This window comes from Pleurodeles waltl, chromosome 3_1, assembly GCF_031143425.1.
Source record: "Pleurodeles waltl isolate 20211129_DDA chromosome 3_1, aPleWal1.hap1.20221129, whole genome shotgun sequence".
Classification (NCBI taxonomy): Eukaryota; Metazoa; Chordata; class Amphibia; order Caudata; family Salamandridae; genus Pleurodeles; species Pleurodeles waltl.
In genome coordinates, this window is record NC_090440.1 from 510,739,021 (window position 1) to 510,764,508 (window position 25,488).

Sequence of the window (25,488 nt, forward strand, 5' to 3'; positions counted from 1 at the left end):
GTTGCTGGGCTATGAGACATGGGGACAAAAAGGAAATAAAGGGCAAAAAGAATTTGGAAAAACTACATCTGGGGCATGATGAAGCTAACTAGAGTTGGCAAAAAGCAAGTAAAAAGGAAAGGTGTCAGCATGTCAGAAGCTCGGTCAAGAGTCTTCTCATGGGTCTGAAGAAACATCTAAATCTTCTCATCTCAGCATTAGGGAAGGTGCAGAGCATCGGTAGAGAGGTCTGCACCTCTCAACGTCCAAGGGAAGAGTTCAGTGCAATGTCCAAATGGGATCTGCCTGCAATCCAACCGGGAAATAGTAAATAAAGTGCAAGATGATTTGTCCATTCCCTCACACGATACAAATGAGAAGGTTGAAATATCCAATCATAATCTGTCATTTGATAGTCATTTAAAACATCAGGAAAAAGTCCCATTACTAACATGGGAAGAGCATCCATATCCACAGTATTGTCCTTGTCTACAGTTCCTCAATGTACCAATTTCAAGGTTACTTTCTCAGGCTGTCTATGCGTAAAACAATAGGACACATATTTCCAAGCTAGCATTCTGTGGGAATGAAGTCTGAAAGAAATGACACATTAGCAAAACTGACAAAAAAAAATGTCCACACATTCAGAAAAGAGGGCCTTGCAGGCCTCACATAGGCTAATTAAAGTGAATTAGAATGGCACATTCAATACGTTAAGCAATGCAAATATAACTTAAAATCGTGAATTTATCATTAATAAGCTTTGGTCAGTTGTTCGTGTTACCGTGATTTAAAATGAAATAACTTTGTTATTCATTTTCAGTAAGTAAAATGGAGAACTATATTCGACATTAACAAGTGACAAAATGTTTCCTTCTAGAAATTCATTATCGTTATAGTGAAAACTATTAATTAACATCATGGGGAAACACATGGAATAAAATTAATTGATTATACTTTAAGTTTTGGGTTATACCACATCAATTTAGATCAATATTCTACAGAGAATGCTCTTTGATAAAGGCTTTCAGTGCTCCACTTTACAGTTACCTGTTAGAGTTTTAAGCAACAAAATGCAAAGTCTGTCACGTATAGATGATTATTGTGACATAAAGCTAGCAATAACATTTCAGCTGGAATTTAATACTATTATGTCAACATTGCTGCGAGGCTTATCTCCTGTAGTAAATTTGGTTATATTTGGCCATGAAATTGAGGGATTTATTTGTTGTTTTTGATGTGTGAAGAACTTGAATTTGCCACATCTGATGATAGAGGTGTGTTGTATCTGCTTCCACAAGGTAGGTCTGTTGTCCCCTTTCTTTATAAAAGCCTACCCTGACAAAATCTCAGTATTTAACTGTAGAACATGGTGAATAGTTACGTTTATGTTAATACTTACTGTCTTTGTTATTTGTATAAAACACCTCAAGCTCATGGATACTTGTTTTGGTAACTTGCTGATGTGTAAATTATGAACCTCAATGTACTGTTTAATAATAGTTTAGCATCCTTTAAATAATGTTTCTCTAGTGTTAGGTTTATGTGGATTAGATCTTTAAATTATTCATGCAACTTAATGGCCTGTCTTCAAAACTTACTTGATATTAAAACTATAGGTTTGGGTGTGTAATGATTATGTTCTGTTGGCTTCGATTAATTATGTTTCTTGTATGCTAATTGTCAGAATCTTGTTCAGCGGCCATGGGGCACGCAGGAACTCCTGGGTCCTACCGGGGCGTTAAGGACTTTTACTCCTGATGTCCCAGGACCCACCCTACTATGAATCCTGCAATTAGATCCAGCCTTGGTCGCAGCAGTTTCTCGGTCCTGGGCAATGACCCGGACCTCTTGGCCGTAGTGTCTCAGGTGGCCCATCCTAGCATATAGAGATCATCCCTCCAGTTTTCACACTCTGCCACCTGCTGTTGGTGTCCATGGTAGCCCCACCTGCTCATGGGTTCGTCAAGGCAATCCAGCACACAGACTACGGCCCGATCGGTGCTGAAGCGGGTTTCGCCCACCACACTTCTCAGCAGGGTCTCGGAATTACTTTGACCCATGGGTGACTCGTGTTGTACAGGCCCGGCAATGTGAGGGGCGGATTTCTCCCACAGCAGCCCCTCCTGGTATACGGGTTTGCCAGTTAAGACTGGAAGACTGGCTAAGGCTCGATCGGTGCAGGGAGTGGGTTTCTCCCACTGCGGTCCTCAGTTCCGTTCGTGGCACCCCTCCTGGCATATAGGGTCACTGATTCACCTGGGCTATGGCCTGATTGGTGGAGGGATAAATTCCTCACATGTCGCACAGAGAGTCCTCACACCAGGGCTCCTTTCTGGACTTCACTCCCTCCAACATTCTCCTCTTCCTCATGGGTACACCGGTCTTGGCAAGCAGGTAGGCACTGGTGCTCCAGTGCAGGTGATCACAGCTACCCTGGGTGATGTCCCCTCACACAGCAGGGAGACTAGCAGGCTGAGCCCCTAGTCCTGGTCCCAGGCAGAAGTCTTGCACAGCTTCCCATCCTCACACAGCCCGTCTGGCTGCTTGGCAGATGACAACGTTTTGGGTCCAATTAATAGTCCATTTCCAGACACAAGCTGAGATTTAGTGTCTGGATCTTTGCAGTTTTATGTTGAAGTTCTGCTTCTTTGAAATGGACATCTCACCCCTTTCTTCTTTCTCCTGAATGCTGAATGTTCCAGCAGGCAGGACTCCAAAGCTGATTAATCCGCAACAAGGTTCATGGGAGTGACCAGAGTTCACAGCTGGATTTCAGCCACAGTGATATGTGCACCAAAAAGTTCATGCCGGCCTTCAGCCCTACTCCTTATGAATCCCTTATCAGCCCTGTTAGACTTGGCATCCTTGGCGTGGTCTTCCCTAACTTTTTGCCTCTGTTTCCCAGGTTGTTGATGTATGCTGGACTCTGTTTTTGCTGTTTTTGTCACTTTTGTCACTTTTGTCACTTTTGTCACTTTTGTCACTTTGGGCACTTTATCAGTGCTAAAGTGCAAGTGATCCTATGTTAAATGTATATGTAATTGACTTTCCATGATTGGCATATTTGATTTACTAGTAAGGCCCTCTTACAGTGCACTAGAGGTGCCCAGGCCTGTAAATCAAATGCTACTAGTGGGCCTGCAGCACTGGTTGTGCCACGCATGTTAGTAGCCTTGTAAACATGGCTCAGACCTGCCACTGCAGTGTCTGTGAGTGCAGTTTCAAACTGCCAATTCGACTTGGCAAGTGTACCCACTTGCCAGGCCTAAACCTTCCCTTTTTTTTTTTTTTTTTTTTTTTTTTACATGTAAGGGAGGCCCTAGGTAGCCCCACAGGAAGGGTGCAGTGTATGTTAAAGGCGGGACATGTACTTAGGTATTTTACATGTCCTGACAGTGAAATACTGCCAAATTTGGTTTTCGCTGCTGCAAGGCCTATCTCTCTTATACTTTAACATGGGGGCTGCCTTTAAATATGATTAAAGCACAGTTTCCCTTTGGGAGCAGATAGACATTTGGAGTTTGGTGCCTCTGAACTCACAATTTAAAAATACATCTTTTAGTGAAGTTGTTTTTTAGATTGTGTGTTTGAAGATGCCACTTTTAGAAAGTAGACATTTTCTTGCTTAAACCACTCTGTGACTCTGCTTGTTTGTGGATTCCTTGTCTGGGTCAGTTTGACAGTTGGGCTGTTTACACCTCCCTAGACAGTGACACAAAGGGAGCTGGGGTGTAGCCTGCATATCCTGATGAGCCATCTGTGCTTGGAGGGAGGGGAGAAGTCGTCACTCACATCTGAAAGGGCTGTGCCTGCCCTCACACAGTGCAGTCACCAACCCCCCTGGTGTGGGTCTGGGGCCTGGCCTGGGCAAGGCAGGATCTTACAAACAACAGAGACTTCTCTTTGAAGTAGGCCTAATTCAAAGACAGAAAGGGGTATAAGTAGAGCCCCCAAAACCCCTGAAAATTAGATCACTTTTGGAATCAAGAGGAACCTCTGCCAAGGAGAAGAGCTGAGGAAAAGTTCTGCCCCTGCCTGTGACTGTGCTTGTTGGGCTATTCTGCAGTTGCTGCTTCTGCCCGTAAAAGGGGACAAAGACTGGACTTTGTAGTATATTCATGCTTGTCAAGAATCTCCAAGGGCTTGGACCGAGCTTTCCCCTGTTATGAAGTCTCAGGGCCATCAAAGACTTCCCCTACTAGCACGTGGACTCTCTGCTGAGACTCCTGCCCTAACAAGTGGTGCCCTTTCCAGTCCCTGGGCCCTTGAAAGGAGAAGCCTTTAAAAAGCCAAGCAAACCGACTTCGAATGACTCCGGACCGACACCGCTGCTGAATCCTGTGATGCCACCTGCAACTGACTCCATGGTCCTCACGGGAGTGCAATGATCCTCGCCGGCCTGGCAACGCCGCAACCCCGCAACTTCGTGGAAGTTGCCGCACCACGTCGTGTCTGCCGGATATCAACTCCGCCCGAAGTGCGCGGATTCAACGCTTTGCACTGATGCTGTCTCATCTCCACCACTCTGCAGCAAGGACCTTATGCCTTTTCGTGATGCCTCTGCCCGCAGCACCGGAATCGACGCCGCCTCAGATCCAGCGACGCTGCGATCCCCGTCTTCGCGCACTGGCTTGTTTTCACATTCCACTAAGTTAATGTACCTTGGGGTCTGAGTGAGTTCGTACATGGCGCCATTGTCGTCGGATTGTTGGGAACGACTCTGCCACAATGCCATGTTATCACCTCATCAAAGCATTTTGTGTATCTAAGCGCTATTTTTGAGTTTAATGTTTAAACGTTCACAACTTGATTTGTGTATGTCGGATTTGTGTCGTTTTGGTCTTGTTTTGTTCAGATAACTATTGGCTATTGTTCTAAACCTCTGTGTGGTGTTTGTACTATATTACTTTGTGTGTTGGTACAAATACTTTACACCTGTTTTCTGAAGTTAAGCCTACCTGCTCGTGCCAAGCTACCAAGGGGGAGTGGGGGTTAACTGAGGGTGATTCTCCTTTACCCTGACTAGAGTGAGGGTTGTTGCTTGGGCAGGGGGTAACCTGACTGCCAACCAAAGACCCCATTTCTAACAAGCCCCATCTATGTCTTCCTGAGATGTGCCCAGGCCCCTTCGTTGTGATCTGTTACTGAATAAAAGAGCCCTTTGAAATGCACAGAAGAGCCTGACTCTCCTCTCACCCAGTGTATGCCCCACCCAGCTTACAGTAATGCAGTAATAAATAAATCTGCCTGTGGGAATTCCTTGTGAAACATAAGGATGTTTTCACCAGACAGGCTTGGGCTTCCCAAAATGGAACCCAAGGTCATTCACGTACCAGTGCAGGCATTTCTGCACTCAGTGTACATCCACAGCACACTCACGGCCTAGTACTGCTATACTCACATATTATGGTACCATCTTTGTTTCCACATGCAGAACATACACACAGTCTGCACACACTGTTCAGTACTGAAGCCTCTCTGTACTGTCCCAGAGTGGGTCATTTTAAAACCACACACTACCAGCACACACATTACCATGTGCACACTGGTCCACACCTCACCCTCTGCGTAGTGTATTTCTGTATTTCTTGCAAGCACACATGCACTCTTAACATTTTCATCATGCAAGTACTTCCATATCAACCTGATCTAGGCCAGGGGTGAGTTAAACACAGGAGCGCAACTTCTAAAATGGTGAATGAGCCTGTAGGCCTCACTCCAGGGACAGGGTTAAAAAAGGCAATAGCCTTTCTCCACTATGAGGTTAGCGCTTTGGGCGCCCATCCCAGTCCAACAAGACCACAATCCGTGAGACAGGCCTATGTCATGATGCATGCTCCTGATCCGTGTTCACCTATGACCAATAATCAGCATTCAGAATCCAGACAACAGTACAGGTGGGCATCCAGTGCAGGGGTACACGTCTCTCACCATGCAGAGAACTTTTCCGTCCCAGCATTAAAGCTGGATAAGTTAATGTGGGTTACTAATAGCTGTAAATACTAGAAGTCTGAATTTCTAGGAGATGTTGCCTTGTTTCTTGTTACTGAAAAATGTACAAAGGAAACCAATATTATTGTATTGTTGTCTACAGGTGCAGAAGGTGTTACTTTATGTGCTGGAAAACATGAGTTCCCGTTCAGCTTTCAACTCCCACAAGTGTAAGTATGACTAGAGATCCATCTTAATGTAGTCCGAAGCAACATGGGTTTCTGACGCATTCACTGAACATTAATTGCACTTTAAAACGTTTCTTTGTAGGTTATTGTCAGAAAGAATAATGCAAAGAAGGGGGTGCATAACAGTATGAGTCGGAAAGACAAAATATGCATATTTTGTAGATTTCTCCAACAAATGGCTTCAAATGAGCATTGGGGGTGACACGTGCTTTCTTTTTGAGTGATTTTGCACACGAGAACACACTCAGCCAGCATTACGGGTCCAGTTTGCTTCAGCAGCCCCTCCTTTGCTGTCCTTGAGTTGGTTTGAATTGTACATGCACGTTGTACTGTGAAATCTATGTACCGTTTTAGTTCATAAATCAGAATGCGCAACAGTAAAATGTAACTACAAAGGTATCACAGGTCTTGTACTATGCTTCTTTGTTTCAGACCTTTGGTAACTTCATATTCTGGAAAATACGGTAGTATTGCATATTATTTGGTGTCCATTCTTGAACAGCCGTATGCATCTGTTCAGAGTGCCAGAAGAGAATTTCAAGTTATCCACCATATAGATGTGAATTTGCCATCGTTATTGGTAAGACTAATATGCGTTTAAACTGCTTCATTCACTTTTCAGAACTTCGTTCTATTTTTGGAACTATTTCAAATTTCACTTGTTTCCTTTTACACCTTTAACATTAGGAACACGATTTTGGACCCTGTATTTATAGCGCTGCCTTTGCCAAGATTTAAACAGACTGGTAATGCGTTTTGCCAATGATGATACACACACACACACACACACACGTTATCATTTGATTATAGTTGCTATTGTTATTGCATTCAATGGACTTTAGTGTTCCACAAAACAGGATAATAGATTCCATTTGAATAATTCCTGGCCTCTTTACCAGGCCCTTCCATTGTGCGTCCTGTAGTCTTCCATTTTGCATGCCGTTTTCCTGCATTGAATAAGTGCCTGCAGCTGCTTTAGTGATCATTTTAGATCGCATGTCTGAATGGTGCATTCGATCACATTAGCAAATTAAGCTTCAATAATCACTAAAAATGCTGTGTTAAGAAGGGTCTGGCGATGCTAGTATCAAGACAGAACCAATGGCAAGCTACCAAGGAACAGTTTTATGTCCCCCCCCCGGCCCGCCTGTTATTACTAAAATAGCAGTGCATTATTATATATTTATCTAGATTATCCTCCCCTTCAAGGATCTTTCTACATTTGATATGAAATTGTATAGGAAACGCTACAGTTAATTATGCTTCATTCAAACAAATGTTTTACTGCTCACATTGATAGTTCTGCTTCACTTTTAGACTTGTATTTTTGAAGTTGAGAAACGCAAATCACTGTCTTCTAAAATGCATTATTTATTTATATACCTTCATTTTTATTGGCTTGTAAATATGTAATGCTAACTAATGATGTTAAATATTAAAATTACATTATCAAATGTTATGCACACTATCACCTGGGAGGGTATTCTGGCATGGAGCAGATGTGAGCCCAGGCACACCTGGGGCCTGGTGGGACTACTCGAAAACTAAGGTCTTCAGTTTGTTTGGAAATTCAAGAAGTGAGGATGAGGCTCTTATATGTAGAGACAGGTCAGGTCGTTCCTTGCTTTAGGAGCGATTTAGGAGAAGACTCCACTGCCAGATTTGTTTTTCTCTATACATGGGATTCGTGCAAGTCCGGTCGAGCAGAGGTGTCTGCAAGGTTTGTGAAAGCAGACACAATTGTTGACGTATGCAGGGCCATTGTTATGTAGTGCTTTGAAAGTGTATGCGAAGAGTTTAAATTGTGTTTGTTTGTGAAGTTTTTGTTGGTCCTGGTATAGAGGGTGTTCCCAGAGTCTTGCTTTGCTTATAACTAACGATTGATGGGGTCTGAAACCAGAATGAATGGTGTCAAATAGTTGGTGGTTGTTGGGGTATTTGGTGAAGTGTTGGTTGATGATTTTCTCTACGACCTTTGCCGGGAATGGTACCAGGGAGATCAGTCGGCAGTTGGTGAGCCTTGAAGAGTTGAAGAGTTCATAGAGGGTTTCTTCAGCAATGAAAGGACAGTTGCATGTTTTGAAGCCTCTGGGAAGGTCACAAAAGAGTTGCAGGCATTCTGAGTGGTTGTTAGCATGGTGCTAATGGTTGCAGTCCTCTGGAGTAAGCGTCAAGAGGTCAGGGATCCAGTAGGGCCCCTGAATGGTTGGACTTTATGGTGGCAGCGGTTTCTTCTGAGTTGATGATGGACCATGTGGTTAGTATTGGTTCTTTAGGTAAGATCAGGAGGCATTTGGCGAGGTCTGTCTGGTTCAGTTGCTGGCTGAATTGCTGTAAATGGCTGTAATTTTGTTGATGAAGAGGTGAGAGAGATTGTTGCAGAAGTCCTGTGAGGGGGTGATCGAGGTCAAAGATTTTTGTGCTTTTGTTGGTACTGGCATTGATGCAGTGTGCCAAAGCAGCGCGTTTGGTGGTCCTGATCATTTGGTGGTAGCGTCTTAGAGTGGACTTGAATGTATTTATGCTTTCAGAATACAAGTTGCATTCAATATATGCAAGTTGAATTTACTCAAACATAAAATTGCAACATTATGTTTGGTGAAAAAAAAAATACAACTTCAGGGCGGTGTAACCACCTGGCACTGTTCTCTGGGAGGTGATGTGTTCAGAAATAAGGTATGATTTTAAAAGCACGTTAACAAGATAACTGTTGTGATTAATGTTCCTGCTGGAGAGAGACTGGAGTTTTGCCTAGTGGCAGTTTGACTTACAGAATTACAGAACTGTATTTTATGTGGATAGCTTGGTGGATTACTGCTTTTGTCACAGAGATCCTTTTGTTACAACCGTTCATAACTTACAATTTTAATATAGAGCAGTGACTTATGAACTGTCATCAAATGACCAAGACTGGAGTCGCTGGAGCTCGCGAGGCAGAGTTCCAGTGCTTTGATGGCAGAAAAAAAATCAATGTCCAGAAAGTATCTGCCTAATATTAGGAAGATGCAGGCAGTTGGCTACCGCAAAGCATAGGGTTCTGGAAGTAATATAAAGAGTGATACTTTGGTGAAGAAGGAGAGGACCTATTTGGAATTACGAGTCTGTCTGTGTCCAGTAATTATTGTATGCATTAAATACCTCAACCTTCATTAGATTTAAGCAGGTTAAACCTGCCAAAATTTAACAGGTGAAAAGCATACATATTTAACGTATCATGCGGATTTTGGTGTGTTAAACACCAAAAATCTGCATGTTATTTACCCACCAATTCGTAATAAGAGTTGTTTATCCGAGTTGAAAAATAACGTACCCTTTGTTTTTTTTTTTTCTTTTTTGTAATATCAGGTGCGATAAATAGCACCTGAACTCGTAATTGGGCCATCAAAGTTGTTTCTGCCCATCCGGTGAGATTTGCGTGTTCCATCCCTTGATTCTTTTCTGCCTCCTATACCGTTTATGTTTAATTGTTAATCACATGCAAGTACTCTGTGTTATTCAATTGGAAGGGTCTGTCAGTCAGGGTGGCCTATAATCAAAAAGCCTTTCCGTTTCCAGCATTATTGGTTCCTCTATTTTGTCCGTGTGTGTATGTAGTTGAGTTTCTCACTGTTGTACTTTCTGCCTCTACCCATCTCTATCTCCCACAAACAATTTTTTTGTCAAGTTCTGTTATTGATCTTCACCTTCATGGCTGAGACACATGACATAGCTTGGTACCACTGTGGTCAAGTCTGCAAACTTGCAATTATTCTTCCATTATTTAACTCTCTTCTCAGGCCCAGCATGCTCACCCCCAAAGTACAGTCTGTGCTTCCACCCACCACTTTTGGTTTTGTTTCAGTCATGTTTCCAGTAGTCTAAAAGTTTTTTGTTTTTTTAAAATTCTTTTTATTAGATTTTTGCATGTAGTGCAACTACAAAAAAAAACTTTGCGGTATATTGACAAAATTATTGATATATGTTTATCGACCTATGGCACAGTGATATGCATTTGCTTGACCATAAACATATTACGCAGATCTCAGTGGAATTAACTTGATCCTTTTTACATTATTGCTGCAGCTAGTGAAGAAAACCTGGAAATCGCGCACCTGTCATTCGTACGCCCCACAAGGTGCGGCAGTTTGTAAGCTAGGAATCTTGTAACATAACATTAGATATTTTTTGTGAGGTGTGTGGTTATCGTGTTTGTATTTTTGCCTATCCCACCATTGACAAAGTGGCATTGTGTGTCGTGGCAGTAGGGGATTCGGGTATATTGTGTGCGTATAAGTATGTCTGGAAGGTACCCTAAATACTTTGGCTCGGTAACATTGTGGCATTAAACCCCAGTATGTGTCTAGTTGATCCTGGCCGCATGTAACATCACGTATCCAGGCAGTCACTGTAGGAGCCGGGTGCCGCCCCCAATGCATTGCCACCCTTCGCCAGCAGAAGTATCATGGCAACTAGACGTCTACTTTCATGTGTAACCTCTCTGACATGTCCCAGTATTGCCACAAGTGGTGTCTGGGAGGATCTGTGTCCTGTCATTTCTTGCATGATTTTATTCACCTCCTCCCAAAAGGTCATAATTAGAGGACGTTGCCAAGCTAGGTGTATGAATGAGGCTATTGCGTCTCTGCATCTGATGCATCTCACATCTGGAATTAGACCAGTTTTGAAAAGATGTAAGGGGTGTCTGTAAAGACTGTGCGGAAAATTGAAATGGATGAGGCGGAGTCTGTATTTGGGGTAGAGGTGTTTTAATTGGTTGCAGCAGTAGCCCCATTGTTCATCTGTGAATGTGGTAGAGAGGTCCTCCTCCAATCCCATCCTCGCTTTTAAGGTCCAGGGTGGTGCAGAGGACTGAGTGGATGTGTAGAGTCTTGTGATGAGTCGTTTACGTGATGTGGACCTGAGCACCATCTCTAGGGATATCATAGTTGGTGGGGCTGTTGAGAAAGTGGGATGCAGGGTACGACATGCTGCCCAAAGTTGGTAGTATGTCAGTGTGTCCAAAGGGGTGTTACCCACCCCATCTGGTAATTGTGTAATGAAATGGCCGCTGGGATATACATCTGCAAATTGCAATACCTTGTACTTGAGTGCTCGTGCTTTAACACCTGGATCTTGAAGGGGCAAAAACATAGGGTTATTAAACAGGGAAATAGACGGCTTGTATAGCGGGGGTAGTTTGGTGTGTCTGCGCAGCCCTTCCCATGCCCAGTGGACACAGGTGGCAGTATCTCAGCTCTGGGCTTTTTATAGGGGCTCAACAGTGCCGTTTCAAGAGGGCATGGGGGCATAGGGTAGCCCTGTCAGCCTCAATGGCAATATGTGGCTGAAACGGGGTGGGGTGTACCCAAAAAGCCAGGTATTGAGCTTGAACGCAGTGTGCATACAAAAGCCATGCCTGGAGCGCCCAATCCTCCCCTATCTAACAGTAGGGTGAGGAATATCCAGAATGCCCGAGGTCGTTTGCCTGCCCAGGCCAGAGTGCTTAGGTTTGACATTATGCGTTTAAAGAAAGCTGCCGTCAAAGGTACAGGGATATTAATGAAAAGATAGAGGAATTTGGGGAGGACCACCATTTTCACTATTGCACTACAGCCTGTTAGGGATAGGGGCAGGCGAGTCCATAGTGGTATTCTGTCCTCCAGCCAGGACACAGCCCTTCTGTAGTTTGCCTGCCACGCAGTGTCTATGTTGCGGCTTAGCCATATTCCAAGATGCCATACTGGCTCATCGGCCCACTGATGTGGGAACTCATATGTAAAAGGCTGGGTTTCATCTGTGAGAGGGAATAACATTGATTTCCCCCAATTTATCTGGATCCCCAAATAGCAACCAAATCTAATCACCTCATGTATCATTGGGTCCAGGTTGTCTTTTGGATTACAAATTTAAAGCACCAGTAGTCTAATAGTTTCAAGCAGTCCTGCATTGATCAAATCTGGCTTCAGACCATTCAGGTCTGAGACATTAATCTTTAGACTACATATTTTCCTCAGATTCCTTGTTGAAGTGAGATGGTGTTGATAAAGACAATTAAATTGTATTAGTTTGAACAGGGCAATGATTCCACTGTTGGTGAGTGGTCAGCTTCTAGGAGGGCTGTCATCTAGTGCACCAACCTCTTAAAGTTCAAGGAAGTTCACCTTCCCAAAATGAAGCTCTTTTGATCATGAAATAAGACTGGGAACAAGGGCAACAATCCATTTGCTAGGACCTTCCCAGGGTTTTATAGTCCATGTTCATCATATAGAGAGTTGTCGGTTCAAAGGCCTATCAAAACTATCACAGTCAGATTTCAGAATCACTGCTAGAATCCCTGTCATTTGTGGAAGTATGAGTAAGGTTCAAGTCTCCAATAGTTGAGAAGTCAGCAGTCTTATGTATGTTGAGTACAATTTGTTTGGAAGACCAACCAACCCAGGGTTCTTGCCCCAAGATATCGCTTCCATAGTTTGCCTAGTTTCAGCCAAGGCAAGTGGTGCTTCCATATCAAGTCTTTGATCCTCTGATGACATGGGGAGAGCCTGATTTCCATAGAATTTTAGTAAGTGCACCCTATATCTCCCATGATCCAAGGATGTGTAGTTAAGAAAAATGTAATTGATTTCAATCTGTGCATTGTGCACACTCAGGGTATCTCCTCAAAGCATTGCCACTGGAATTTGGGGTGCCTCTGAAGTTAGGAAGTGTACTAACAACCTGCCTGATCTATCTCCCTCTCAGACTTACTTGGCTGAATTCCTTATAAGCAAAGCAGTTCAGTCTTTGTATGATCGTCTTGCACTTTTCTCAACATGCAGGTACTCTATTATTACTCTTCATATCAGCCCTAGAATCCCTTAGAAGTGTACTTCTGGCAGTGTCATGCATACTTGTCTCTAGCATAATTTGATCCCCAATTATTATCCTGATACGCATTCACCAAATCACCAGCTTTAACACTTACGATTCAGTCAGCACGCTTCACGATGTTTGGTCATTTTCACTAAAATAGTCCTCATTGGCATGCCTCACAGCCCTCCAAAAAGCTGCATCTCAAAGCACTGTCACATTAAGTTTCCATGGGGAATGTTAACAGGCAGTACACTCAAGCCCAGGTTAACTAAGAGCAGCCAGTTGCCAGTTATAGTTTTTCATAAGTACTGAGCTTCATCCACGTGGCCCATATGCAGGGAAGTTTCCAGGTTATCTGTGTTGCCACTAATCAGCAATGTCCTGTCTCTTAAGCCAGTCCTGTCAGTCAAGCCAGCGATTCATGGAGTGCCTCCACTGAGGCTGTTGCCCTTTCAGCTTGTGTGGAGTAGCAGATGGTCTATCAACCTTCTGTATTTTTTTTTTCTCCTTCATTGCAGTCTAGATCTCAGTCTGTTCTGGGACGGCTGGTATAGATGGCTCCCTGGGTTTTTCAGTGCTTCAGCCCATTTCCATATTGCTGATGTGAGATTTCCCATTTTTCAAGACTTTCAGGTCCGCTTGTACTTGAGGTGTAATTCAGGGAGTTGTTTCTGAACTTCCACATATGTTGTCCACTGTTTTTGAATGATTGGAGTGTAATCAGGAATAATCTGTACTTTTGCATCATCCGTTGTTATGAACCATCCAGGCCAGTCTGAAGCGTTTGTGGTGCTCTTATTCAAAGAACCTGACTAAACTGTGGGGACCTGGGCAATTGATTTTCTTCACTGTAACTCCTTTTCTATGATCATTTTATTTGAGAGCACCTTGAAGAAATTGTTCAGGATGCAAACTGTGTAAAAACCTCTTTTGTATATTGTTTAATGTACCATAATATTGCTCCATATATAAGTATAAAGGCGTTATATAGAAGGCCTATACACCTGTCTAAGCACGACCACCTACCACATCCTGTCAACTGGAAGCAAAGTTTTTGTCACAGCATGGACATGGTCCATTTCATAGCACAACTATAATTGCAGTTAACGTTCACCCTGTGAAACATGCTGTTCATAATGCTTACAGTGTCACCCATAGAGCAATGCAGGGTCTTTTCAAGGAACAGAATTTGAAGAAAATTTCCCTGCCTGCACACTTTTTGACAGTGCAGGGACCCTCTCGCTTAGCTCATTGCAGAATGATGTCTGTTTGACCGTAGTTTAACAGTTTACAGATTATAGATTTGGCTGTCCGTCCACACGGCAGCAGTGATTTATGGTCCTGTGTGCATGTTCAACTTGTTCGGGCAATTGGTTTCAAGTGTTTTGCTTAGTAATCCTTCCCAAAAAAGTTTATGTGCTTAGGCTATTAGTTCATTTGGTGAAGCCATCAATCTGAATGTTTGTAATACAAGTTTTAAACAGTTAATGCAAGCATATATCTAGGGCCACTGAGATTATGCAATTGTGCGGCTGCAGCATTTTTTTGCATAGTTATAGCTTTGCCTTATTTGCCACATAACCCATCATCTGCTGTTGATTTCTGTGGACCCCCACTTTATCATTACAGGAACCCAGGGACCTCCACTGAATCATTAATGGGATCCCGGGACCCCCCACTACGTCATTACTGAAAGTTGGGGACCTAATCTGTTAATATTATTTAATTTTCTAAGCAGTTGCGGACCTCCTGAGGAGGCTTCATGGACTCCCAGAGGTCCCCGGACCACAGGTTGGGAACTACTGGCTAAACGGTTCAAAAGTTACTAAAACTGCAGCTACAAATGTTGGTGCGTGGTGGAAGGCCCTTTGCAAAGGGTGACAGGTCACCTTTTTGTTGCTTATTATTGTATTTGGGTGTTAATCTGGTACTAATGAGGTGCAACCAGTGCGAAGAATGCATTAGCATAGAGTAGAGTGGTACAGGGTAGAAGAGAGAGGCGTAGCGTGCAGTAGCATAGAGTGGAGTGGTGCAGAGTGTAGTGGTGTGGAGTGATGCAAAGTAGAGTGTAGTTGTGTGAGGTGGTGTAAAGTGGAGTGGAGTGGTGTATTCATGGTGTGGTAGCACACTGTCATTACCGACAACACATCTTCAATTGAAATTACCATTACATTTGCACAGACATACAGTCTTACTAATAAAACTATACAGTGCACAGACAACAATTTGTGGAAATTGCATCCCCTAGTTTAATGATTTATTTTGATCATATTAAAGTATTTGTTTTCAACAAACTTCAGAAATAGCAAAAAATTTGCTTTGTGCGCTCATAATTGTGATATAATCTAAAATACTTACACAGTTCTAAAATGTTGTTGTGTGCTAGAAAAAACTCTTTTCTACCCCCGGTATCCAGCAAGATTGTCACATAAATCCTCTCACTTTAAAGTAAGAGAAAGAAAAGTAAATAAGGGCTCTTTGAAGACCGCGTCTGACCTTTGACCTTAGTGTTTGAATGCACAGTAAATGTGATGAGATAAGAACAAGATTTAAAGGCCTGTTAACAGAAACAAGTTTATGGAAGAAAACAGAAAACACGATGGAGGCTATGGGAGGGACGAGCTGATTCAGGAGAGCCTAAGCAAATAAAGCTAGCAAATGGAAAGCTAGAAAGTTTGAGATACAAAGACAATGATAATCAAAGAGCGGAATGCATTCCTAGGCCAACTTTCTGAAAGTCCTTAAGATGTCTTTAGCTACGCTGTCTGGTGGGCTGCGACTTAAAAAAGATAAAAACAGAGGCTTGCTGTGAACAGCAGGGCTTTAGGACAGGAAAAGTAGTACTCTGAATAGACCTGGATTACTGGCCAGCATCCTCAGCCCACCCCACAGTACCTGGTGGGGGTTGCAGGAGGGGATGTGAAGTCCAATGGTTGTTGCACACGTGAATTTCTCTATGCTTGTCTTACAGACTAAACAGAATTTCTAGATGTATTATCATAACTAAATCCTGCGTATCTTACGGCGTTCTGAAAAAAGTTGAGACAAAGTGCTCTGAGTTGCTTGTAAGGTGACATGTTTATCATTGGATAAAACTCTGACATTTTACAGATAAATTACACTGAAATGAACTATACACTAAAACTACTCGAAAACAAAATAAATCCTCAATTATTTAGATATAATCAACCTACCCAAAGCGTTTATAATCTCCAACAGACAGTTTTTTTCAGAAAATAGCCATACAAAAGGAAGCAGAACTTTTAGAGTCTTAAAACAAACAGTTGAAACTTTCTTAAATTCTTTAATGTTTTTATTGGCAGGTAACACTGACAAACATTTCTCTTTTTTATATATTATGAGTGCTGTATATGGTCCTTGTATTTGCTTTATCAAAAGTTAATTTCTGTTACTTGTGGACGATTGCACGTTAAACCTAGATTCAGACTCATTTTCTTGTTCTTACCCACTTGTATAGGCTCCGGTTTCAAAATGCAAGGAAAAGGTGGTTGGATGTTTGTATTTTGCATCTGGTCCCATTTCTCTAAATGCCAAAATAGACCGAAACGGATACTGCAATGGTGAGTACACTGTTATCACTGTCCATATTTTTGCTTCTCTTGTATGTCTTATAGTGCCTTATTTTTATGCATGTAATGCATTAGATGCGTCACACAGTGGTGAAAAAATATATTCCATGACACAAGCGGTCTACAAATAAAATGTTAAAAGCAGGTCTGTGTGTACACTAACTTGCATCATAGATTTCCAGCATCCGTTGTAGGTCCCAATACAGACCGCTTTTACTCATACAACTGTTATAGCACCCCATACAGCACACAACTTACATCTGTTCCTACAGGGAGGGGCTTTTGGTTAGCCCTGTTCAGCTGTTGGCTGCTTTTCGAAAGCACCCTTCATTCAGTGGTGGTGTAGGCTGTCCATTACCTTGTAGATCAGACCTCAGCATATTCTGAAAATTTATGTTCGATGGCATCTGTCGCTGTAGATACACATGGTATGCATGAGCTCGCCATCTGGTGTTGGGTCGGAGTGTTACAAGTTGTTTTTCTTCGAAGAAGTGTTTTCGAGTCACGGGGCCGAGTGACTCCACCTTCTGTGCTCATTGCGCATGGGCGTCGACTCCATCTTCGATTGTTTTCTTTCCGCCATCGGGTTCGGACGTGTTCCTGTCGCTCCGAGTTTCGGAACGGAAAGATAGCTGAAGACGGAAGATTTTCGACGGTATCGTTGCGATCCGGTTAGAGATAGACACATACGACGACGCGTTGAACATCGAAGCGCTTCGGTGCCCTTCGGGGTAGATTTCGGCACCCCGTCGGGGCCTAGTCGGCCCGACCGCGTGGAGGACAACGCCGATGGAACGGACCCCGTTTCGATTCTGCCCCGAATGCCACAACAAATATCCTTATACGGACCTACACTCGGTCTGTAATCTGTGCCTGTCACCCGAGCACAGCGAAGAATCCTGTGAGGCCTGTCGGGCGTTCCGGTCCCGAAAAACTCTGCGCGACCGTCGAGCGAGAAGACTGCAGATGGCGTCCACGCCAAAAAGAGCGTCGACAGTTCGAGACAGAAGAGGAACAGGAGGAATCCTTTTCCATCCAGGATTCAGACTCCGACGAGCTACACTCTACAAGAACTGTGAGTAAGACGTCGAGATCAAACCTTAAAAAAGGAAAGAAGGCCCAGGGGACGCCACTGCCAACCGGCCATGGCTCCACCCAAATTCTCGGTGACCAACAATCGGCACCGAAAAAGGCCCATTCAGTGTCGAGATCGTCCGACTCCGGTCGAGACACCGGCACGCAGCCTCCTCGAGACCGAGAGAGTGCTAAACAGAAGCATCGACACCGAGAGTTCGGTGTCGACACGGATCGACGCCGAGACAGTGGCGCCGAAGACCATAGAGGCCCAGAATTTTCGGCACAGAAAAAGAGGAAGGTTACCTCGGAGCCGAAAAAACAATCGACAGGGTTTTCGGAGCCGAAAAAAGCGACATCAGACCCTGTTTCTGGCTCCTACACTGAAGAGCATTCTATGTCTTCTCAAATGAAGAAACATAGATTTGAACAAGAACTGCAATCCACTGACGTGGATCACACGCAAAAGCGTATCTTTATTCAGCAGGGGACTGGGAAGATCAGTACCCTTCCACCTGTCAAACGAAAGAGAACGCTTCAGTTTACTCCTCAGCAACAAACAGCACAAAAGGTAACACCTCCTCCCTCGCCTCCACCTGTAACTCCGGCTTCGCCAACTTACACCCCGTCACATTCGCCAGCTCACACCGCCATGAGCCACGATGACCAAGATCAGGATGCGTGGGACTTGTACGACGCACCAGTGTCTGATAACAGCCCAGACACATACCCAACTAGGCCATCACCACCGGAAGACAGCACAGCCTACTCACAAGTGGTGGCTAGAGCAGCACTATTCCATAATGTGGAACTACACTCGGAACAAGTAGAGGATGATTTTTTATTTAACACCCTCTCCTCAACCCACAGCTCCTACCAAAGCCTGCCGATGCTCCCAGGCATGCTACGCCATGCAAAGGACATTTTCAAGGAGCCAGTTAAAAGTAGGGCAGTGACGCCTAGGGTGGACAAAAAGTATAAGGCGCCTCCTACGGACCCCGTATTCATCACCTCTCAGCTGCCACCAGACTCTGTGGTGGTAGGGGCTGCCAGAAAACGGGCAAACTCACACACTTCTGGGGATGCACCTCCCCCAGATAAAGAAAGTAGGAAGTTCGATGCAGCCGGGAAGAGGGTTGCTGTCCAAGCAGCAAACCAGTGGCGCATCGCAAATTCACAAGCGCTGCTAGCGCGATACGACAGAGCCCACTGGGATGAGATGCAGCATCTCATTGAACATCTCCCAAAAGATCTGCAAAAAAGAGCAAAACAGGTTGTTGAGGAGGGTCAAAACATTTCCAACAATCAAATACGCTCCTCCATGGATGCAGCAGACACGGCCGCAAGAACCATTAATACGTCGGTTACCATCCGTAGGCACGCATGGCTCAGAACGTCTGGATTCAAGCCAGAAATTCAGCAGGCAGTGCTTAACATGCCAGTAAACGAGAAACTTCTGTTCGGTCCGGAGGTCGACACAGCCATAGAAAAGCTCAAGAAGGACACTGACACTGCCAAGGCCATGGGCGCACTCTACTCCCCGCAGAGCAGAGGATCTTATAACACCTTCCGCAAAACACCTTTTAGAGGAGGGTTTCGGGGTCAGGCCACACAAGCTAGCACCTCACAGTCCGCACCGCCCACCTACCAGGGACAGTACAGGGGAGGTTTTCGGGGCCAGTATAGAGGGGGGCAATTTCCTAGGAATAGAGGAAGATTTCAAAGCCCCAAAACCACTACCAACAAGCAGTGACTCACACGTCACTCACCCCTCCCACACAACACCAGTGGGGGGGAGGATACATCAATATTACGAAGCATGGGACAAAATAACTACAGACACATGGGTCCTAGCAATTATCCAACATGGTTATTGCATAGAATTCATGCAATTCCCTCCAGACATACCACCAAAATCACAAAATTTATCAAAATACCATTCACAGCTTCTAGAGATAGAAGTTCAAGCACTACTGCAAAAAAATGCAATAGAATTAGTACCAAGCACACAAATAAACACAGGAGTTTATTCACTGTACTTCTTGATACCAAAAAAGGACGAAACACTGAGACCAATTCTAGACCTCAGGGTAGTAAACACATTCATCAAATCAGACCACTTTCACATGGTCACACTACAAGAAGTGTTACCATTGCTCAGAAAACACGACTACATGACAACCCTAGACCTCAAGGACGCATATTTCCATATACCAATACATCAATCACACAGGAAATATCTAAGGTTTGTATTCAAAGGAATACATTACCAATTCAAAGTATTGCCTTTTGGTTTAACAACCGCTCCAAGAGTATTCACAAAATGCCTAGCAGTAGTCGCTGCACACATCAGAAGGCAGCAAATACATGTGTTCCCGTATCTAGACGACTGGCTAATCAAAACCAGTTCGCTCACACAATGCTCAAACCACACAAATCAAGTCATACAAACCCTCTACAATCTAGGGTTCACCGTCAACTTTGCAAAATCAAACATTCTGCCAAGCAAAGTACAGCAATATCTAGGAGCCATAATAGACACGACAAAAGGAGTAGCAACGCCAACTCCACAAAGGATCCACAATTTCAACAGGGTCATTCAACACATGTCTCCAAACCAAACAATACAAGCAAGAACAATACTACAGCTCCTAGGCATGATGTCCTCATGCATAGCCATTGTCCCAAACGCAAGACTGCACATGAGGCCCTTACAACAGTGCCTAGCCTCACAGTGGTCTCAAGCACAGGGTCACCTTCTAGATCTGGTGTTGCTAGACCGCCAAACTTACCTATCGCTTCTATGGTGGAACAGTATAAATTTAAACATAGGGCGGCCTTTCCAAGACCCAGTGCCACAGTACGTAATAACAACAGATGCTTCCATGACAGGGTGGGGAGCACATCTCAATCAACACAACATAAGAGGACAATGGAACATACATCAAACAAAACTGCATATAAATCATCTAGAATTATTAGCAGTTTTTCAAGCACTAAAAGCTTTCCAACCAATCATAACCCACAAATACATCCTTGTCAAAACAGACAACATGACAACGATGTATTATCTAAACAAACAAGGAGGAACACATTCAACGCAGTTAAGCTTGTTAGCTCAACAAATATGGAAGTGGGCAATCCACCATCAAATTGGTCTAATAGCACAGTTTATTCCGGGGATCCAGAATCAGCTGGCAGACAATCTCTCTCGAGATCACCAGCAAGTCCACGAATGGGAAATCCACCCACAAATTCTGAACACCTACTTCACACTCTGGGGAACACCACAAATAGACTTATTTGCAACAAAAGAGAACGCAAAATGCCAAAACTTCGCGTCCAGATACCCACACAAGCAATCCCAAGGCAATGCCCTATGGATGAACTGGTCAGGAATATTTGCTTACGCTTTTCCTCCTCTCCCTCTCCTTCCTTACCTAGTAAACAAATTGAGTCAAAACAAACTCAAACTCATTTTAATAGCACCAACGTGGGCAAGACAACCCTGGTACACAACACTGCTAGATCTGTCTGTAGTACCACACATCAAACTGCCCAACAAACCAGATCTGTTAACGCAACACAACCAACAGATCAGACACCCGGACCCAGCATCGCTGAATCTAGCAATCTGGCTCCTGAAATCCTAGAATTCGGACACTTACAACTTAGCCAAGAGTGTATGGAAGTCATAAAGCAGGCCAGAAGGCCATCCACTAGACACTGCTACGCAAGTAAGTGGAAAAGATTTGTTTGGTACTGCCATCATAATCAGATACAACCACTAGAGGCAACTCCAAAACATATAGTAAATTACTTGCTCCATTTACAAAAAGCAAAGCTAGCCTTCTCTTCTATTAAAATACATCTTGCAGCAATATCTGCATACCTGCAAACTACATATTCAACTTCCTTGTATAGGATACCAGTTATCAAAGCATTCATAGAAGGGCTTAAAAGAATTATACCACCAAGAACACCACCTGTTCCTTCATGGAACCTAAACGTGGTTCTAACAAGACTCATGGGCCCACCTTTCGAACCCATGCACTCTTGCGGAATACAATTCCTCACCTGGAAAGTTGCCTTTCTCATCGCCATTACATCTCTAAGAAGAGTAAGTGAAATTCAAGCGTTCACAACACAAGAGCCTTTTATACAAATACATAAAAATAAGGTCGTCCTACGACCTAATCCAAAATTTTTACCAAAAGTTATTTCTCCATTCCATCTAAATCAAACGGTAGAACTACCAGTATTCTTCCCACAGCCAGATTCTGTGGCTGAAAGAGCACTACATACATTAGATGTCAAAAGAGCATTAATGTACTACATTGACAGAACGAAGAACATCAGAAAAACTAAACAGCTATTTATTGCATTCCAAAAACCTCATGCAGGTAACCCAATATCAAAACAAGGTATAGCCAGATGGATAGTTAAATGCATCCAAATCTGCTACCTTAAAGCAAAAAGACAACTGCCCATTACTCCCAGGGCACATTCAACAAGGAAAAAAGGTGCTTCAATGGCCTTTTTAGGAAACATCCCAATGCAAGAAATATGTAAGGCAGCCACTTGGTCTACGCCTCACACATTCACCAAACACTACTGTATAGATGTGCTATCCGCACAACAAGCTACAGTAGGTCAAGCTGTATTAAGAACTCTATTTCAGACAACTTCTACTCCTACAGGCTAAACCACCGCTTATGGGGAACTAACTGCTTACTAGTCTATGCATACCATGTGTATCTACAGCGACAGATGCCATCGAACTGAAAATGTCACTTACCCAGTGTACATCTGTTCGTGGCATCAGTCGCTGAGATTCACATGGACCCACCCACCTCCCCGGAGGCCTGTAGCAGTTCAGAAGTTACCTTCAATTTTGTACATTTGTATATATATTACTTAATCCTTTAATAGGTACATACTTACATTTTTCATTGCGCGGGCACTATTACTATAGTACAACTCCTACCTCACCCTCTGCGGGGAAAACAATCGAAGATGGAGTCGACGCCCATGCGCAATGAGCACAGAAGGTGGAGTCACTCGGCCCCGTGACTCGAAAACACTTCTTCGAAGAAAAACAACTTGTAACACTCCGACCCAACACCAGATGGCGAGCTCATGCATACCATGTGAATCTCAGCGACTGATGCCACGAACAGATGTACACTGGGTAAGTGACATTTTCAATTTGTCACCATTAGTTTGCATTGATTTGGTGGCCCGTCCAGAAAAGTAGCTCTTTGTCACTCAGGATCCCAGAGTTTGTATGCCTACCTACTCAACTAGTGCTACTTTTGTCTTAAATGAGAAAGCATAAGAGGCAAAAAGCCCCAAGGCGCACCTGCAGTTTGCCATTCTCTCACATCACACAGCATTGTACAACGCATACACTGGAAAGAAAGGAGCAACGCCTGTGACTCCATTCAGTGCCTTGTGCCATTGGTCTTTACCACTATCAAGAAACATGACCATGTGAATCTTGCTAAACTTGCAAGGCTCTCATGTCCGGTGTTGATCTGCGTGCCCCTTTTCACCCTTGCACCCCCTTCTCCAGGTTGCTTTTCATTTCCAGGTGCCCAGGATGTCCCCCATTATGTTAATATTTACATGGGGCTTCTGTGCCTTGTTACTCCTCCTTCCCCCTCTGAGCCTCTCTTTGTTGCTTTAGAGCTCTAAAAGGCCTACACCTGCAGCAGAGAATGGGAGCTATTTCCCCCTTTGTTCTGCTCACTCTCCAGGGCCAGCAGCAAACCATCTTGGGCAGAGCAAGAGCAGCAAATGGGCACCATGGAGGCAGGACCTGCAAGGCCCTCCTGGGCACATTCATAATAAACTGTCCTGCTTTATGTTTATGTGCCTCTGCCACCCTAAATATTTATACCTATATTTTCCCTTGCTCTCAAAATGAACAGGTGCTGTTAAAACTAAAATACAATACTACTGGAAGGCCAAAGTCTAACAGTTGGAGCCTAATGCTAAAATATATAAAAATTAGAACAGTTTTTGTTTTCTCTCAATGCAGTGTTCACTTGACAGAAACGTGTTACTTTCAGCCTAAACATATGTAATGACTAGGTGGCAGAATCTTCTCTTGGCAAAAGTGCAATATGTCCTAGAGGAGAAGATGTCGTTCATGAATGCAAACTGTGCTCCTGTTTCTTTCAGACTCCTGCTTCCAGTTGCCAAATTTTGGAAACAAGGTTATGATTTGCCGAAATGTACATATGTACCACCCTTGATAAAAATGGCTTCTGGGTCTGCTAGAGCCTTGAAATGTAGCAAGCATATTTGAGGCCATAGAATGCTTCAAATCTATAAGAAACATTCAGATTTGATAATAATATCCAACATCCTAAGAACATATAACTGTTTTTACAGTGCTGGAAAGAGCACAACAACTGCTGTTATATTGTATACCTATTGAATGGAACTCAAGGCTGTTCATCCTAGTAGCCCCAGCTCTTGTCTCCTGAGCGGGATCTGTGAGCTGATCTGTGCATTGTATTTCCACTCTAATTGCTCCTTTATTCCCACCTTGGTGTGCTACTATACTTCAACTTTGCTTGGTGACGACAGAAGCAGCGACTGACAAGAGGCACTCCCTTCCATTGGAGCATTATTTACAAAGATGTGATTAGGAGAGCCGGATATCCCATTTTGTTCTGTGGCTCAGTTTATCTGTTTATTCAGAGACTGGAAAATGGCCTGGAGACTGCAATTACTACAGTTGTGTTCTGTTACAGAAACACTGGTTGCATTCTTGTTTGGACTGGTAGTAATTATGGGGGTTGTGAGAACAAGAGGGCAGTGCTCGGGCTTCAGCATGCTTTGATTTTTTTTTTTTGGCACACTAGGGTGTTAGTCCGTACATGCACAAGGGATATTTGTTGCATATCCTTAAACAAAGGTTTAAACTGTCAGTTGCAGATGCTGCGCCTAGTGATAGACTAAAACCTTAAACCTTTTCTGAGATATTTTGTCTAGTACCGTGGCTCAGGAAATAAGTAGAACCTAAAACAAATATGCTTGCTATCATATAAAATTTAAATATAACTGTAGCCCTTTGGAGTTTACTGCTTTCAGAGATCCTAATTTGTTATAGGTATATGTGGTAGGCAGGCTGTTGACTTCTGAGATGCTAATAAGACAAATGTGCCTCAAGGGTAGCAACCTCTTAACATGAGAAATGTGACTACTGCCGACAAGCAACTGTCGACTAAACAGAAGGTAGATCAAACAATCTTGCAGGATTTTCAGGTTATTGTAGCCACATGCTCCCAGTAAGGCTCTACCCTCAAAGGAACTAAAAAATTGTCACTTTCACTCCTAGCTGGCTTGTTATGCTTTGGCACGAAAATAGAGGGTGATGGTGTGATTAGCAGTCTCAACATACCCTACATTTCTATGTTGATGGATGTGATATGCAGGAAGTGAGTGTAAAGGGCTGAATCCAATTCCTGCACTTTGCGCATCAGAGTCTTCTGAGCACCAAATCCCTGCGAGGGCTTTGGCACATTACCATAGTTACACTTAGGTTTACCTGTGACAATATTCAAAGCAATCTTGCTGGTTTCAGGTTCATAATTGAAAAGCTTAGATAAAAAAACGATATGGGTGGCAAGTCCAAGAGCAGACAGTTGGAAAATGGTCATGGAGTTAACGTTACATAGTAGATAATTGTCCTTCAAAAATAATTTCCAAACTGACCTATGGTGCACCTGTTTCACTCATAAAAATGTCTTTAGGGCCTTAAAGGGTTGGTTTCCATTTTTGATTTTTGTAACAGCTATGCCTTGATGAAGTAGCGGAGA

At 43.5% G+C, this 25,488-nt stretch overlaps 1 protein-coding gene across 1 annotated transcript in view; it reads left to right on the plus strand.

The window, feature by feature from the left end:
* Positions 1-25,488, plus strand: part of ARRDC4 (arrestin domain containing 4) — a 185,193-nt gene that overhangs the window by 19,655 nt on the left and 140,050 nt on the right. Inside the window, exons 2-4 of the mRNA XM_069222765.1 lie at positions 6,077-6,143; positions 6,594-6,741; positions 16,471-16,573. Of these exons, the coding sequence (XP_069078866.1) occupies positions 6,077-6,143; positions 6,594-6,741; positions 16,471-16,573 (318 nt within the window). The remainder of the gene's footprint in view (positions 1-6,076; positions 6,144-6,593; positions 6,742-16,470; positions 16,574-25,488) is intronic.